The 17,471-nt window shown below is 36.7% G+C and overlaps 1 protein-coding gene across 1 annotated transcript; it reads right to left on the bottom strand.

Annotated features, from left to right (window-relative positions):
- Positions 1 to 5,045: 5,045 nt before the first annotated feature.
- On the bottom strand, positions 5,046 to 16,912 carry stard3nl (STARD3 N-terminal like). The gene is made up of 9 exons (XM_028472767.1): positions 16,755 to 16,912; positions 11,343 to 11,723; positions 8,271 to 8,348; positions 8,079 to 8,156; positions 7,591 to 7,644; positions 7,256 to 7,373; positions 7,020 to 7,118; positions 5,424 to 5,490; positions 5,046 to 5,348 (listed from the first exon to the last, which is right to left on the bottom strand). Exons 2-9 carry the CDS (start codon positions 11,544 to 11,546, stop codon positions 5,327 to 5,329), a joined length of 720 nt encoding a protein of 239 aa, XP_028328568.1. The 5' UTR covers positions 11,547 to 11,723; positions 16,755 to 16,912; the 3' UTR covers positions 5,046 to 5,326.
- Positions 16,913 to 17,471: the final 559 nt, after the last annotated feature.

Raw genomic sequence — 17,471 nt, 5'->3', positions numbered from 1 at the left:
GATTAATTGGCGATTATTGATTAAATTTTCTATTGTGAACAAATATCGATTAGATTTTAAATTGACGATTATCACTTGGATTTTTCATTATTGCCGAGTATTGATTTGATTTTTGATAATTAGCGATTATGGATTAAATTTTTGTTTAATTGGCAATTATTAATTCAATTTTCTATTGTTAACAAATATCGATACGATTTGAAATGATTGACGATTATCAATTCAATTCTTTATTATTGCTGAATATCGATTTGATTTTTGATAATCGGCGAGTTTGATTTGATTGTTAACAATTTTCTATTGTTAACAAATATTGATTCGATTATAAATTATTGCTGATTATTGATCTTCCATTTAAGAGCTCTCTTTTTGAGTAACACCTTACAGTACCTTTAGTATTGTGTAGAGAAATTAAGAGGACTCTCCTGGTTTGTCATACAATTAAAAATTTAAATAATCCATCTTTGGAAATTTCATCAATCGATTCATAATTGTCAATGATAAAATAGGGAATTATTGATTTTTGTCATGACCCCTAAAATTCTCTTGATGTTATACGAAACAAATAATTTCCCAATGATCATAAAACAGAAGTTGTAGAAATGTTGGGAGTAGTTGTGGATTCTTTGGCTCACCTTGGAGGTAACGATGTAGGAAAAGGTCAGAAATGATGCCGAAGACAGAAAATGTTTAGTTCTGCTCCTGTAATGAGGAAGGAAACGTGTCCAGTTGCAGTTAAAAAAACAAAAACACAAAATTTCAGTTTCATATGTAACAACATTTGGATCCAATCGTAACTGTGTCCATAGGTCATGTGCTCTTGTTGTTCCTGCGACACTGTGGTTCAGCTGCTGGTGTGGGAGGATTACATTGTAAAATATCAATGAATAAACATGTTCAATATGTGAAAGGAGGTTAATACTTTGTTTTCAGTGTCACCACTATATTTTCTGAGGTGGTTGATTCCACATTCGGTGCTTTAGTGACTCCAGTTAAACTACAGCGTGTGTAATACTCACACACATGGAATATCTGAATGTTAAACCCCTTCATTAAATAGTTGTTGACAAAATAAAATAAAATAAAAAAAAATAATTCAGGAATCAGTTTTAACACATTTTAAAGATGGCTTTTACAAAAACATAATTTTATCATCAATAAAATATGAAATATCCTCAAACTCTGGAATCAGAAACTGACTTTGTTTAGCTATACTTTATCTGCTCCTCCTCCTCACCTTCTGCTTTATCACGTCGTTGCATTCATTGTTTTGTCCGCATTGTAGCAGTATTTATTTCAGATGATGGAGAACCAACATGTAGATCTATGGGCACACTGTTTACAGATGCCTTGGAGACTTGACTTCTGTTATTTAAAAAGTGAAAAAATAAAGAAGTACACACAAGCAATTGCTTGGCTTTTTTTAAATTTTTTTTTTTAAATGGTGTTTCATTTCATGTGCTACACTGAAAATGGAGTTTCTTACTTTGCGCTTGAAGAATATTTCAATGTCCAATGGCACAACACTGCAGAGAGTGTGTGTGGGAATATTGTACCAAGAAAGTAGGTAAATACTGTATATCAACCACCTGTGACCTTAGCTACAGTCTACCTAGTAACTACATAATGTATATGATGGAATATGCAATATGAGTTTTAGGTAACTGAAATAATGATTAAAAAAAACACCTTTGCCTGTATGCAGACCAAAAATAATACCTCTGCCGAAAAATATTTACATTATCTGGATGAATGATCCTGATCATGGTACCATGAACATTTTTTACACATTTAAATGTTTGTAAGATATGTGCGATCTGGATCCAACTTGATGAAACTGGGTGGAATAATTAAGGAACCAACCCAACATATCTGAATAACATTTGATAAAGATCAGTCATGTACGAGCCGAGCTATGAAATTTAGAAATTTCCCCATTGATGAGAAATAGGGATTTTTCAAATTGATCCTGATTCAGTATATTGATCTGCATCCCCTTCAAATTTGGATGGAATCCTGTCATAAGGCAGTGGTATCTGTCATTGTGTCCTTGGGCAAGGCACTTCACCCACATTGCCTAAATGTAGTGTGTGAGCGAGTGTTGGTCGTAGGGGCCGATGGCGCACTATGGCAGCCTCGCTTCCGTCAGTCTGCCCCAGGGCAGCTGTGGCTACAATAGTAGCTTACCACCACCAAGTGTGGAGTGAAAGAATGATGCCTTAATTCTGTTAAGTGACTTTGAGTGTCTATGATAAAGCACTATATAAAATTGATGTATTATTATTATTAATAATATTAATAAATGAATTATAAACTATATATGGCACTGACGATATTAAAGCAATAAGTAACACATATCAGTCCCCGCAGGATCTTCACTTTCAATTTATCTGATGATTTTTATGTAATTTAGAGAAATTTTGTAGAATAATTTGAAGAGAATTGCAAGATTCAGAAAAATCCTTGGGAAAAAAGGATAAAATGCACAGAAAGTATTTCACTATGGTGGTAATAAAGTATACATTATTATTATTAATTAAACTGAATTACTGGTAGTTGGTCATTTACACAATGATTCATGATTTCTCTGACTTTTTTGCTTCGGCCAAAAATGTAGGCTCTTAAGGGCCTGATTTGGCCCCCGGGCCTTGAGTTTGACACAAATGTCATGAGGTCTTTCTTCGGTTAAAATTTTGTTATAATCTATAAATTACTTTTGACGTAAACCTGCCAACAGTAAAACAAACAAACATATATAATATATAATATACAACGGTTAAAATATGAATGGCTTGGATTTATTCATTCACACCAGTCATACCTGGTGGTGGCAAGCTACATTGTGGCCACAGCTGCACTGTGGCATAATGACAGGCTACCAATTTGCACCTCTGACCAACAACGTTCATATCCATTTATACAAGGTACTTTATACTGTATGCAGGTAAAATGCCTTGCCCAAAGACACAACAACTACAAGGGATAGAGCGGGACTCGAACCGACAACCATTTGTGTATTTTGCATATTTTGTTCAGGATCTGGTTAGATCTATCCTGAACTTCGATCACAATATTAACATTGTGAATACTTAATTTGTTAGCTCACAATGACCAAAACACTTGTATCACTTCCATGAATGAACCATCTTTATTCCTCCTTCTTATTAGGGCCCAACACTAAAGACACTATTGTCTCTGTATGGATTCTTCTGACATTTTACTTGGATTTTAGAGTGTTTGGTTTAAGGAAAAATCTAACGTGTAGTTTTCAGTACTCGTCACTGCCACTTAGTGTTTGAAAATTTCCACTGGTTTGAACTAGCTGGACGACATTTAGTAGATATATGCTTTGGACCTATAACCTAAATCCAACAGGAAGTCTGCAATTTTGCACTTAGCGGGCTAAATTTTGCACTTTTTCCTCAATTTTTTGTGTTGGTTTTAGTTGAGCCTTCCTGGTACAGAATCAAAGGAAAGCATCAGAACCAGATGTTTACATTTAAATAGAAATAGGGGCTCTACTTTGAGTTTCTCTTCCAGACTTTTATACTAAATGTTTACTCTTGGCACCCCATAAGATCTGCCCATGACCCAACAAATTGACTGCCAAAGACGTCTATAATAGTTAATTGTGTTTTTTGGCTGAGGTTGCTTGGAGACAGTGTGACGAGGCTCCCCTGTTAATATGGAGCTTATACCATGATGTAGTGACCAACTGGTGCCATGTAGGTGGCAGCAGAGCACCTTTGGATGAGAGATCACCGTGATGGGGAGAGCTCAGAGGAAGAGAAAGGGGTTTACAAGACAGAAAATGGCGCTAAGAGAGTAGATGCTGAAGTTCCCACCAGCTCACACTCAACCAAAGCATGTGTGGAACTAAGTGGACTATTGAGAGTGTCGCAATGGTGAGATAAAACGATCAAAGAAACGTGGCCAGCGGTGACACTCGGCATGTCCGGGATGAGGAGGAAGTTACGTGTGTTGAGAATGACGGGGGGAGAGACTTGGAGGACGACCAAAATACAGTAAGCAAAACATTCAATTCTGACCCAGATAGCAAAAATAATAATAATTTTGCCATCAAAAGCCCATTCTGTGTTGTTTTTGTAGTTTTATTGAAGGAAACCAATGTTGACGTGTCACTTAAGCAAATAAATACAAATTGCTTCAAAGTCACTAATAGGTTTTTTCAGAAAAAAGCCGTTTTCTCAGCTTTTTGTCACAAACTGGTGATTTGTGTTTAACTTGGCTCTATTCAACTGCCGATTACAGAAGAACCAAACAAGCTAGAAACACAATTATTTTTTCTGATGAAAGTAGAGTCTAATCTTTCAGAATCTGGTTTCAGATTGTCATAGGACAAAATATTCTGTGGGTCTTGATAAAATCAGTGAAAATCATCTAAAATGCCTGGCAATAAGGGGTTGGCAGCTCTGAAAATGGCTGGCTGTGAGGGAGCTTCCTTCAACATGGAGATCAGTTATTAAACAGAAATCATAGCTCTGTGACTCAAATCTCAATCCCTGTACAAAACAAAACAAAAAAGAAGCACAAAGAATAACAGCAGCAGCCTGAGGTTTTACAGTTTAATCACTCTATTCTTATAGATCTGCTCATAAAACCACAGTCATTTGGTTTTCCAAGGCAAACATGAAGATATGTACAGAAATTACTTTTTTTTTTGTCAACACTGCATTCGTTAAACAGCTGTAAACCAAAGCATTTTAATGGCTCTTCTGTTTTCAATCAGAAATACACTTGTAGAATGTGGATTATATACATGCAGTGCTCTTCTTAAGACATTGAAGTAACATTTTTTTTTCCCAACAGACTGTTCTATAGGCAGAACACTGACAGGAATCCTGGTGCTTTTTCCTTCATTATATGATTTTAAACATAAAGTACATCAAAGCAGTTGAGAAACAGTAAAAAAAAAAAAAGCATTTAAAAACAGGCGAGGAGATTAAGTTATACAGAAAACCATATTTTGTGTACAATATTGTAATAACAGTATTGAAGGACAGCAGTCATGAGAATGAAACAAATGAGGGTTTCAGGTGCCGATTTATTTAACCCTTTCTAACTGATTTTTACTGGGATTCAAGGCATGGATTGAAAAGTCTGAGTTTCTTGACGAGGTCCAAAGTTCCTCACATGAGGAGGAATGAAATCCAACGTAAGGCTATTGATGCTGCATGCTCACAGATACAGGCAGAAGGCTGGTTTTAGACAGTGTGGTCCAAAGATACACATGCAAAGAAGGAATTAAATGAACGTGAGTGTAAGGCAGAAGCTTCCCTCGCTGATGCATCGAAAAGGAAAATCTTTAATATTCACAGGTGGTGATCCTGAGGGGGAGAGTGGGTTTAATAACAATAATAATAACAATTGAATATTCATATGTCAAGTGAGTATGGTTTTACCTGTAAGTCGCCTGCTGAATGAGACCTTTGTTTAGGTCCTGTTTGTCATCCTGATCCTCATCCGAGTCTAAACAGAAGAGAAATAAATCCATGTCACATGAAGTGTTAAAGTCAATGCATCAAAAAGAGGGAGATAATGTAAATCCTTCATGGTTTATTTTGCTGATCTTTACAGATCTTAATAATAGGTGAACAATCCAACACTTACTTTTACTACCAACAAAAAAAAAAAAAAAAAAACAGAAAACGTTAAAATCAATTCAAAACAATTGACTAACTTTGGACTCCTGCAGGCCAGGAGGAGGATCGCTTAATCATGGAGAAAAATCGAAATACCTCCAATAAGTGTATGGGTGAAATAGAGGACATTCTGTATTGTGTTGGAGACACTCACTTAAATGGTCAGAGATAAAACAGAGACATTTTAATGTGGATTTACTTGAACAACGAGGTGTTTTAAGATGTGTATTTTAACTGTTTGTGTATTAGTTGTGCTAATATATGTCTTTGTGTGAATTATTGAACTTTTTTAAAACAGACAGAACAAATAACAGATGTGTTCCTGATGATTTTCTGATTTGAAAACGTCTGTTTCATATTCCTTCTCAACCCTGTGATACTTATGGCTGCTTTCCTGAAACTTTATTTTATTTAAAATTATTTTCCTTGCCTCAAATCCTTTCCTTGGACGTACTTTGTTGCAGAAAGGTAACATGCTGTTTGGTATCTTCAATTAAGTATGATCTATTTTATGCCATTACTTGGGGAGTGTCCCTCATTTTAAAGAATATACTGCAGTAAAATTGCACAACAACAAACCACTGGCAGCGATCTGACACATTGGGCAATGTGCTGCTGGGAAACTCAGTCAAAGAAATGTCACTAAGTATTGTCACCATTCACAAGCTCTGCATGTTATTCCTAGTTGGTGGGTTTAAGGTTGAGCCAACACAACATCAGATGCTCAAATGTCAATTATTACAGTCAACGATGACAAAAAATAACATATTCGAGAAAAACAATGTATTTATTTTTCAATTATACATATGTTTTATTTGCTAAATAAAACAAACTTCCATGATTTAGGATATCTATAAAAAATAAAGCTTGGCATACGCGAGAAAAAACAATTATTAATACTAACTTGCAAGCTCCTCCCCTCCACCCCGCCCCTCTCAAAGCCAAAGCTAGCCTGCAGGCCAACATGTTGCTTAACAGTCTTTAAACATGGCAGAAGAAACGCAGCAAAAACGCTTGGTAAACAAACAAGGGAAGTCAAATTCTCTTTGGGTTTGATGATAAAGACTTAAAGCAAAGACACATCACATGCAAGAAGTGTTTTGTTTTGTGCAAAAGTGAACATACTCAATTTTAGTGTTTGAAGGACTTTATCTGTATTTAAAGAATATATTTTACATTGTTTTGGAAAAAAAATAAATCACTTTTTGGTTGACAAATAATCGTGATTTCAATTATGACTAAAATAATTGTGAGTATTATTTTTTTCTATAATCGAGCAGCCGTAGCTAAAACTAAATGTTTTATTCTCAGATGGAGCTCAGGTGAGTGTGATGAGATGGGTTTAGTGAAACAAACCTGCTACAGACTCTGGAGGAGAGTAGAACTGTCCATCAGATAGAGGACCGGGACCCATCAGAGGTGCTCGCTCTGAAACATCCATAATGGACTGAAATCCTAAAACACAACGTAAAGACAACATCAACGTGAGTAGAACACAGTATAGAAATATGTACAATGGTTGTATTATTACTCTTTGTTGCATTCTTTGGACACGTTTGAGAACATTTTGGTGGCTTTTAGTGCAAACTCACTTTTTTCGTCTTCAGCCTCCTGAGGCAGGACTTTAAAGTCCAGCAGCCACGTTTCAATCCAGGCCAACACAAAGGAGATGATGGGCAGCAGGTACCCAAAGGCCCCCTGGGACAGCAGCTACAAACACACACACAAACATTACAAAACACACATTATATTACACTGCTGCAAAGGTACCAACCTCCGCCAGCAGGTGGCAGTGTTTAGAAGACTTGCGCTCCACTTAAAATGCCATTCAATTATTTCAAACATCTCCCAGTTCATGTGTTGCACTGGTAAAGCATCTCTGTGATGTCGTTGAGCAAAAACTGCTTAGTCATGATATTGCTCTTACCTTTGATAGAATAACTTTAGCAATCAGGAATGCACAGCTGACTGCAGTGGTGATCTGTGCAAACACAATGTAAAGATGCAATGTTAGAAACACTTTTGGAAAACTGTTTGAAGTCTTTGCTCGCTAAACCCAAAAGAATAAAATATGATTTGTGTCACAGCAGGCTTAATATTCCCTAATCTGAAATCTAAAACATTAAATGTAGTGTGTTATATTTAGATTTACTGGTTCAACCGGTTACAGTGTGGCAATGGTTACATACTTTCATTGTGCATGTACGACTGCTAACAGTTTGTTCTTTTTAATGTCATAGTTAGCAGACAAGCCAAAACCAATGTCAAGTGTTCTCTAACTGGCATGGAAACAAAACATTTGCAAGAGCTTAGTTGAGTCTGCTGTGATTTCTGACTGATTTCTAGAGGAGCTGCAGATTGATACACTATATTTACACTATAAACAGGTAGGAGAAGGAGCGGGACGACACTTACGGCGATGGCCCACCAGTGGCGAAGCCGACAGACGGCGTAGGCCAGGATGAGAGCTGCAAACCTGAAGACGGCTAGCAGCTGAGGAAGGGAAAGGAGATGTTGGGGAGAAATCATGCACAGAAGGCAAAAACAAAGCAAGAGTTGGCAGGTAAGGAAGGACCGAGTGTAAAACGAGCACTGGAATATACTTACAAAGATGTCAAAGAATGAGGCATGGTAGTCGTAGTGCAAAACCTCGTTTTCAAGCTGCTTCTCAATGCCACCGTTCACCTGCACAAGGGAAACAGGAAATCTCACAACTGCCACCAATACAAGTTAATACGACCAACATTGGGTTTCGGTTACATTCAACAGTTGAGTTTCATTTTAAATCTCCAAAGACTTTTTTTGTGTCAGTAACTTAATAAATAGAGCAATCTCTGGTCTAATTAGACTCAGATGGAATCTCTACCCAAATTAACAGTTTCACTAAGTTCAAGTATCACGTGCATGTTTTAGAAAAAATTATACCACAAGAATTTCTGGCGACCCTAAAAACATTTTCTCTCTAGAATTAGTTTTTGATCATGTTTGTTAGACTGTATTACCAATACAAAGTAGCCAGGATTAGTGACAAGTTGTGCCAGCTCAGGTATATATACAGTATATATATATATATATATATATATATATATATATATATATATATATATATATATATATATATTGTTTATTCCACAACGACACCTTGATACATGCATTTAGATCGAATAAATGAAATTATTTAAATTAATTACACACATAATGTGTTTCTTCACGCCTGCTTCACAGTAGTAAACTACAACTTTTAACAACAATTAATATTGATCAATTATTAAAAAATGAAATAAAATCTCATTGTTATGATAGAATTACTACGTGTTCAGGGTGTCCCACATTAGGAAATTCTTTTGAGGCAGATTATATTCATTTTAAGTGACATGAATTTAGACTAGAGGAAATGTTCAAAGTTTAAAGAGCTGAAACTGTCACGCATAAAAGTTTCAGTTCAGGTTCCTGCGGTTACCTCAGACCTCAGTTCTCTTTAGATTTAATCAGACGTCGACTGCAGTGGAATTAAAGCCATGGATGGAATGAAGGCTTTATCAGGGAGATGTGCACTGCCGTTGTTTTTTTTAAAAAAAAAATGCACTTCTCACCAATTGTGTGCCAATTATTTTGTTTACATTTCAAATAAAAGTTTACATTAATAATCTAAATTAAGGGAAACAGGTTTTACTAATAATAAGACATTGTGGCATTAGCCATAAAGCGGACCGGGCTATGTTTGTGGGCTAAACACTACTGCAACCTTAGTCACAACATTAAAAAGTGTGCATCAAACTTTATATTAATATGTAATCGGGCATTTAAAAAGAGGAATTGGTTAAGACCAACAGTATTTCCTCTGAGACAGCTATTCTCAACTGGTAGGCCGAGACCCAAAGGTGGGTCGCGGACCTGTACTGGGTGGGTCATGGACAGCTGGTCAAAATAAATAAATACTCAATATCTCTCATGTTGGACATGTCTTTTATTTTTTTTTTTAAAACATTTATTTTGACAGGTATGCTGTGAAATGCATGTTGAACAGGAAAATATATAGATTTATGTTTAAAAAAAGATTCTACGTGTGTTTTCAACAGCTATTTTTCAAAAACTAGATTTGGTTGGTTGAACTCTAAAAAAAAAAAAAAGTGGGTCACGATTTAATGACCGTGGCAAAATGTGGATCCAAGGGTGACAAATGAAATGAAACCAGCAGTGCTTCCCACAAGTTTCTTCCTCGTTTGTTTTTACAGTTTATCTAAAAAGTCTGAGACATTTTGGATATCCTTAACTTGCTGTAGGCTTTACTAATGATGTGTCGGACAAATACCAGATTGCTCAAACCATGGCATGTGAGTTAATCACACCATGTAAGGAGGTGGAATTTCCATTGGTAGCAACTTTATGTTTAACAGACAATGAAAAAAATAATAATACATGGAGAGACATACCAGAATTTAACATGTTAGGAAGCCAATAACTTTTTGAACGACGGTCATAAAAACTGCAGAGGACGGACATTATCTAACGTTTAACTTTTGTTATCTGGGGCATTCCTGAAAGTGTGTCACGTCTTCAACCAGAGAAGGTTTTTACTGCTGCACCTAACCTGCTTCTAATCAGCCTCAATACAACTTAGCAAGTTTCTGTGTGTTACCATTGACCCCACACAGATGCATACAATGTATTCCGATAAGATCAGATCCAGTCAGAGTTAAAGTGGTGGATCATGGCACTTCTTTAACCTTACGGTTACAGTTTGAGCAGCGTCATGTAGAGGTGGTAAAGTTTGACAGACGTAGGTTCAGATAATAAAAGCACAGAGGCTCAAGGATAAAAGGTGTTTTATAATACAGCGACTGTGACTCTGAAGGTTTTAACATGTTTTAGTAGCTATTGTTCTGTGCTTTAAAAAAATGATATTCATACCATTTTAGGTATACTGCATCAATAAAACACAGACAAGAAAAAGGAAGGAAAAAAAATAGAGAATTGAAAGGTTGGGTTAGCGTGTCTGGTTTCTCTGTAAAGGAATCTCATAGTATTTGTAAAAAAGATACAGATGTATGTAAAACATGCCTTTTGTCATTTTTTAGTTTTTTTGAGTTGTTTTCCCTCAGATGTGCAGGTTCTAAGGATAAGCATCTGTTTGGCCTTTATCTCCAAAAGGTTTCACCAAGAGGTTTTTATGACTTTTCACTGACAGTAACAAAGATGTTGTTTTACGAATATAATCCATTGCAAATTGGGATCAGGAGTAGAATGTTTTATTTTTTTTCTTAAAAAAAACTGTTCACAGCTTAGATTTGCGAGCCATTTATTGACTATTTTAATCAGTTTTCTGGACTAAAGCTTAAAGGCAGGAAATACACAATCATCAGTTATCAGACAGAAACAATAAATGGCTTTTAGATTATGCATTTTAATTTTGAGCTAAAACGTACAAAAAAGAAAAATAAATAATAATCAAATGATTAAAAATGGAATGTATGATTGAGTGAAGCTGCAGCAATAATGTCGGTTTAAAAACCTTAGTAGGATAACAGTAAAAGGTAGAAAGTAAAGTAAGTGTGAAAACTGAGGGAATATTCAACATTTCTCCTCATTTTATTACAATTCAGGCTTTTAGAGATTATAAATGCTGTTTGCCAAGATGATAGACTCACTACTGTCCCCTGTGAGAAAATCACAACTTACGTTGAGCTCAATGATCCAGAGCAGCGTGATGAACAAGAGGTCAAACGTGACGAAGAGACAGAAGGTCCTCCTCACATCTGAGATGCACTTTTTCTCACCAGTGTTGTACGACTCCACCCTCACTGACACAGGTGTAGCGATGGCGGACCCTAGCCCCCGGCTCGTCAGCCGAGAGTCTCCGCTGCTGCTGCACAGGCTGGCCATCACTGGCCAAGAATCTGCACCCCAACCCCCACCCCCCCTCCCCACCACCCGGGGCCAGGTGAACCGTACCGACACTCACAGAGCAAAATACAGTCAGTGGAGTGGAAAGGTCATTAAAGAAGAGCGTGTCAGGCTTGTTTGGAGAAGGTCCGTCTAATCTGTGACTGTGAACAGCATCTGTGGGACAGAGCAAAGGAGACATGGTTACACTGTATGTGTGACTATTACACACTGGCTGTGAAAGGAAAAAGAATCTCTACAAATGCATTAAATATGAAGGACTAAAAACTGGATCTGGTGCTACAAGTAAGATTAAAAACGATGATGTGAAGAAACACTTAGTGCTGCTCATACGGTCCTCATTTATCAAGCGTTCGTACGTTCAGATTTGTGCGTACGATGTGCGTTCAACCATACACACAAGGTTCAGTATTTATCGATCCTGACGTGAGCGACGCGTAAGCTATGATCAGATCTCACGTCAGGCCTGAACTCGACGTGTACGCAAATGTGAGGAGTGTGTGGATTTGTGGTTCAGTACAGCCAAATCTGACTGAGACTGAAAATAAAGTATTAAACAAGCCTCAGCTGTCATTTAAGCAGAAACAGACACGCATGCAGAACAGATCTCAACGGATTCTTTAAATGAAATAAACAAAATAAAATTAATTTAAATAAAGCCCACATTATGACTGATACCACTACATTGGTTTTCCTTTGACAGAATACCGTATAATCCCGCAATCAAACTGCTACCAAGCAGGAGCGCATAGGTTCACCGAGTGCACACACACACACAGGAAGTGCTGCTAAGTTCTGTCTTAGAGTTGAGCTCCTAGGCTATTTCCTCCGTACAGCACATCACTGGGGGCTGTACGGAAGAAATAAGACCTCATTCATGCTTTTAAATGTTAAAAGTTCCTTAAATTTTTAGAAAATGCGCTGTAGTAATCCGTAATGTGGTGAATTATAGGTGAAATTGGCTGAAGTTCTAATAAACACAGACAAGGTACAACATTTAGTCCTTTTTCAGGCTTTTTTTTTTTTTTTAAAAAAAAGCATTTTGATCATTTATTTCTTTTAATGTGATATTTATGGCCTGAAGCATGTGAACTGAGGCCAATATAAACGTCATATCCATGTGTGTTTCCAGGATCTCTGTTGTGAAGTTGCTCGCAGCGCACACGGGGGGCAGACGTCACCTGCTCAGTAGCTGATCCTCTTCCGAACAGCATTCAAATGCGCTCCTTTAAATCCAGTTTTCACACGTTTAAAAAGCACATATTTGTTTTGCTCCACCTCAGATGTGAGGGTGCCGACTTTCATCTTGGAACAGCTTAATTTCTTGTTTGACCTCAGTGGGCGGGGCCTCCGAAACAGGAGGGCGTAACATGTTAATGACGACATCATTTGTATGCTGGGATTGGTCAGATACAAATGTTTCATGAATCACACGTTGATCCGGCGATACAGCCAAATGTGAAATCAAATTTGCACCTGTTTTTACACAAGATTGGGAATTAAATGAGGGACAATTTGTTGTGAGGGTTTTCACTTGTCTGATGTCACTGTACAATAAAAACCAACAATGAGTAAAATCTTTATGATCACCTTGTAACAAAAGGCTACAGACATCCTTACATAACACTCTATTAAATTATCGTTTTTTTTAGACTCGACCTGGTTCAGCAAAAGTTGAGGAAGTCTGAGTACTGCTTTCTGGAAGTAAAACAAAAAAAAACTTCTCTAAATTATTCCGGTGCCAAGCAAACTTTACAGGGAAGTATATTGTTTTAAATAGAGTAAGAATTACTGTATGCTCTATCTCTAGCTCGCTATTACTAAACTAATTTAAAATCATTCCATTTTGTCATAGTTCTGAGTTTTTAGTTCTTTGACTTTAAATGTGATTTAATTTTAATTAGATGAAGAATGTGTTGCTCTATGCACTATATCAATACATTTGAATCAAAATTATTTTGTGTCATGGCCGTTTGCATCTTGGCCAGTACATCATTGCAACATCCTGGACAAATATAACATTTCTAACTTTAACAATTATAAGATTTTTAGACATGCATGTGTTATTTTCAAATCCCTGCACGGCTGTGCACTGTGATGTACAATTTAGATGCACAAGTTTTGCCCAAAATGTCATCCAGGGATGTCCGGAATGGAACAAACCTGTGAGAACCTGTAATCTTGTCTTGTCTAGGATGTTCATGTGTGTAGTGTTTTTAATATAAGTATTGTGTTTTGTGACGATTGTTTTTTTAATAGTTCTAATACTTCCTTTTGGCGACTACAGATGAAAATCATTGATAACTCCGGGGTATTTACATGTATACATTATATTATAATGTTCATTAATGTGCACTATCACGTCCAAATAAACAAATAAATTGTAAAATAGGACTTCCAAGTAAACTATAAAGAATAAATAATGGGAAACTAAATATGCAGAATATCAAAGGAGCCAGCATGCAGAAAACAAATAGAGACAAAAATAATTGTAATATTTGGCTATAGCACAACTCAGTTTGTCCAGTGAATGAAAATATTCATAATGCAACATATTATAATAGTTTGAAGAAGCAGTTGAATGAGTTCCTTTCTGTAATTATCTCTTTATTAAAGACGAGTAATAATTGTTTACACAATCAATACAAGTCATTGTTCTGAAATGATTAGATTATCACACAATCTACTGCGTAATCGCTGAATCTTGGGCCTAAGATAAAACAAATGAAGAATGTTTAAATTCTGAGACAGCTGAACAAACTGATGGTGATGGGAAATGAAAAGAAATGCGCTATGATGAAACCCCCCCCCCAAAAAAAAACAAAACCGTGGTTTGTTGCATCAGCTGTGGGAAAATGGAAAGAAACTTGTTTCCATTTAATGTGTGTTACACACTTTCTGAGAAAGAAACCGTGAAGAATGTTTGATGAACAAACACCAACTTTTGTTGGCTTTTCTTCATCATTGTAACACTTGTCACTTGTCAAGTGCTAAATCAAATGACCTATTTGTAAAATGACTAAACTAAGTGTTCTGTTATTGTGTTAAAAAAAAGAGGAACATACATTAATCTTTGTGACATTAAATCAAAAGATGTGGACATGGATAAAAGATATCGTGAAAAAATCCCGACCAAAATACTAAACCAATGTCCTGTTTTCACAGTAATTCAAATTGTGAGCCAACCCTCGACAAAGTTAAGCTTTAAAATTTGATTACAATTTTTTAGAAAACAACCCAAGAATTTAAAATGTACCCAAGGCTAACTGAATAAATACACTATTACACAGTCCAGAGCCCGTATTTTAAATGTAAATAATGCCGTCAATCAGGTTAATTTAATTGTGGCAACCAAAATCATGATCACGACTAAAATTTGATTAATTGTGCAGCCCTACTGTACATATAAACAAATTCTTATAATACCCAAAATATGATTGAAGACAAATAAGCAGAACACTGCTATATCAAAACAAGGAACTTATTTAGTAACACTGTCAACATAAGGTCTGTAAACACAATGAAAAACAAAAGCACTGAGAGCACAAATCTTCACCTAGCGCCATATATGCTTTGTCGGATATTGGTAGTCATTTTAAAGGAATTGAAATCAATTTCTATCCCCATTAAAAATCATACAGTAGGTCAAAATGTATGGGCAGATTGGGCACCGCCATTTTTTCCAAAAAATCGAGATGACGTGCAATCCAGATCGAATCCGGAAAAACTTGGTGGGTTCATTGAGAAACCCACCAAACCACATAACTGGGTCAAATTTTACAAGATCATTCAATTACGAACCGAGATATGAATGAATATTTCACCAATTGGCAATGATGAGAGGTATAGATTTTTTGATTTTTCAAACTGAGCCAGAATCAGTAGACATACTGATCCAGATCCTCTCCAAAACATAATGGAATCTTCCATTGCGTACATAAGGTCTTTGGTTTGTCAACATCATGCCAGTGCAATCATGACCAATGTTTGTGCAAGAACTGCTTGTACAAAGGCACGCCATGAAAATGTTACCTTACAAGAAAGGCCGTGGCTATGGATACGTTAAACTGCTACTCTATGCATACGCAGCATCCCTCATTGGCCATTTTAGGTCACGTGATAGGTGCACCACGTGACTTAAAGTTCTGTCAATTGTATTTTAGCTCATATTTATTTTTAGCTACCCCGCTAACCCTATTCCTAACCCAGGAAATACCCTAAAATGTTTATTTTTGTCGTATATGTATTTTTAAAGATGGAATTTGCCTCGTTAAATATGTTAAAATGAAAAAATGTGTATGTCAAAAGTGGGATTCGAACCCATGGCGGCGGAAGGATAATTCCTTGAGAGCGGCGCCTTACACCACTTGGTACATGTCGAAAAGGTCCGGAAAACGTAGTAATAGTCCCGGGGGATGTGGCTGACAAGAAACGGCAAACTTGTGAAAACTGTATTAACCGATATCGATTAATCGGTGATACGCTATCGGTCAGGATCTAATTTAAAACGACTTAAATCACCTCCCTTCCCTATGAGACACTCAGTTTAAACTTTAGCAGGTTAAACACTGCTTTTTGAACTTTTATATGGCTGGATAGCTATTCTTTTATTATAAAGTATAACAGGCATACTCAAGAAAAGGTTTGGTGTGTGGTTGCTGAAGATTATCCTAATATATAATTAGGTTTCCAAACAGGCTCTGGAGGCCTGCTTACGAAATCATGTCTACAATAACAAAGCACACATCTGTAAATGTGTGTGTGTGTGTGTGTGTGTGTGTGTGTGTGTGTGTGTGTGTGTGTGTGTGTGTGTGTGTGTGTGTGTGTGTGTGTGTGATCTGCTACTGGTGTTTTTGTACATTCTGTTGAATCTACATGATGTTGCTAAAGGGAAATCGCTGAGTCAAAGCTGCAGGTGGTAAACACACATTTAACACTGGTTTCTGATACAGGAAGGTGTTTAAAAATCAATGACACTACATTCGGTTTATCCACACATAACTGAACAGCTTGTCCGAGTGTGCTGACAGTCATACGTGTTAAAAATAAAAACACAAATAGTGAAAGGATAGCTGCAGAGAGGCCGCAACAAAACTGACTGAATTAAACAACTGAACTAGCAAGACAGCTACATGGCTGAAAGCCGTAAACAACAGCTTGTTTTAAACTGAGAACAGAGCTGCTTACCTTTTCAGTTTTCCTCCTTTTTGGCCTTTTATTTCCCTGACCCTAAGCACAGTGCAGGTCTGTGTGTATCAATTCCAGACGAGTCATCTGTTTATCCCCTTCGTCTGCTCGGACAGGCAGTGTGTCAAACAACCTGACGCTAAGGATTCTGGGAAACGTAGTTATCCTTTGCTACAGGTTACAGCAGTCAGAGTGGAGAGCGTTGGCGCCCTCTGGTGGAAACATAATGTTATCATCATTGGAAATTGAAATTATGAACACTGAGACGATAGATGACGCCCTTTCAACACCCGCATCGTTTCACATTTCAGTTGCCAGATTTGCAGCGAGGTAAGACCTAATTGTTCTTTAAAATAATGAGGAGGTGATTTTGTCATTTGATTAAAGATAAGTGGACATGCTACTAACAGGATTTGGTTAACACAGAGTGAAATGAGTTACAGAGCAGGTCTAAATAGACCACATCACAAAGAACACACATTTATACTTATAATATATTTAACGGTACATGATGTGTACCGTTAAATATAAGCGAGGCCTTTTATGTTCCCATTTTTTTTAATCTCTTTTTTAAAAAACAAATCTATTGCCGGGGTTTTTTAACACCGTGTGAGTCAATGTCTTGTTTTTATCAGAAATGGTCTTTTAATGCTTGTCATATATCTGGGTTTTATGTTTTATTGTGCAGCACTTTGGGCAAAAGTTGGAGAAAAGTTA

Source organism: Gouania willdenowi, chromosome 17, assembly GCF_900634775.1.
Source record: "Gouania willdenowi chromosome 17, fGouWil2.1, whole genome shotgun sequence".
Lineage (NCBI taxonomy): Eukaryota > Metazoa > Chordata > Actinopteri > Blenniiformes > Gobiesocidae > Gouania > Gouania willdenowi.
Note: the sequence above shows the minus strand (reverse complement) of the source record. Positions and strands in the feature narration are given on the sequence as shown.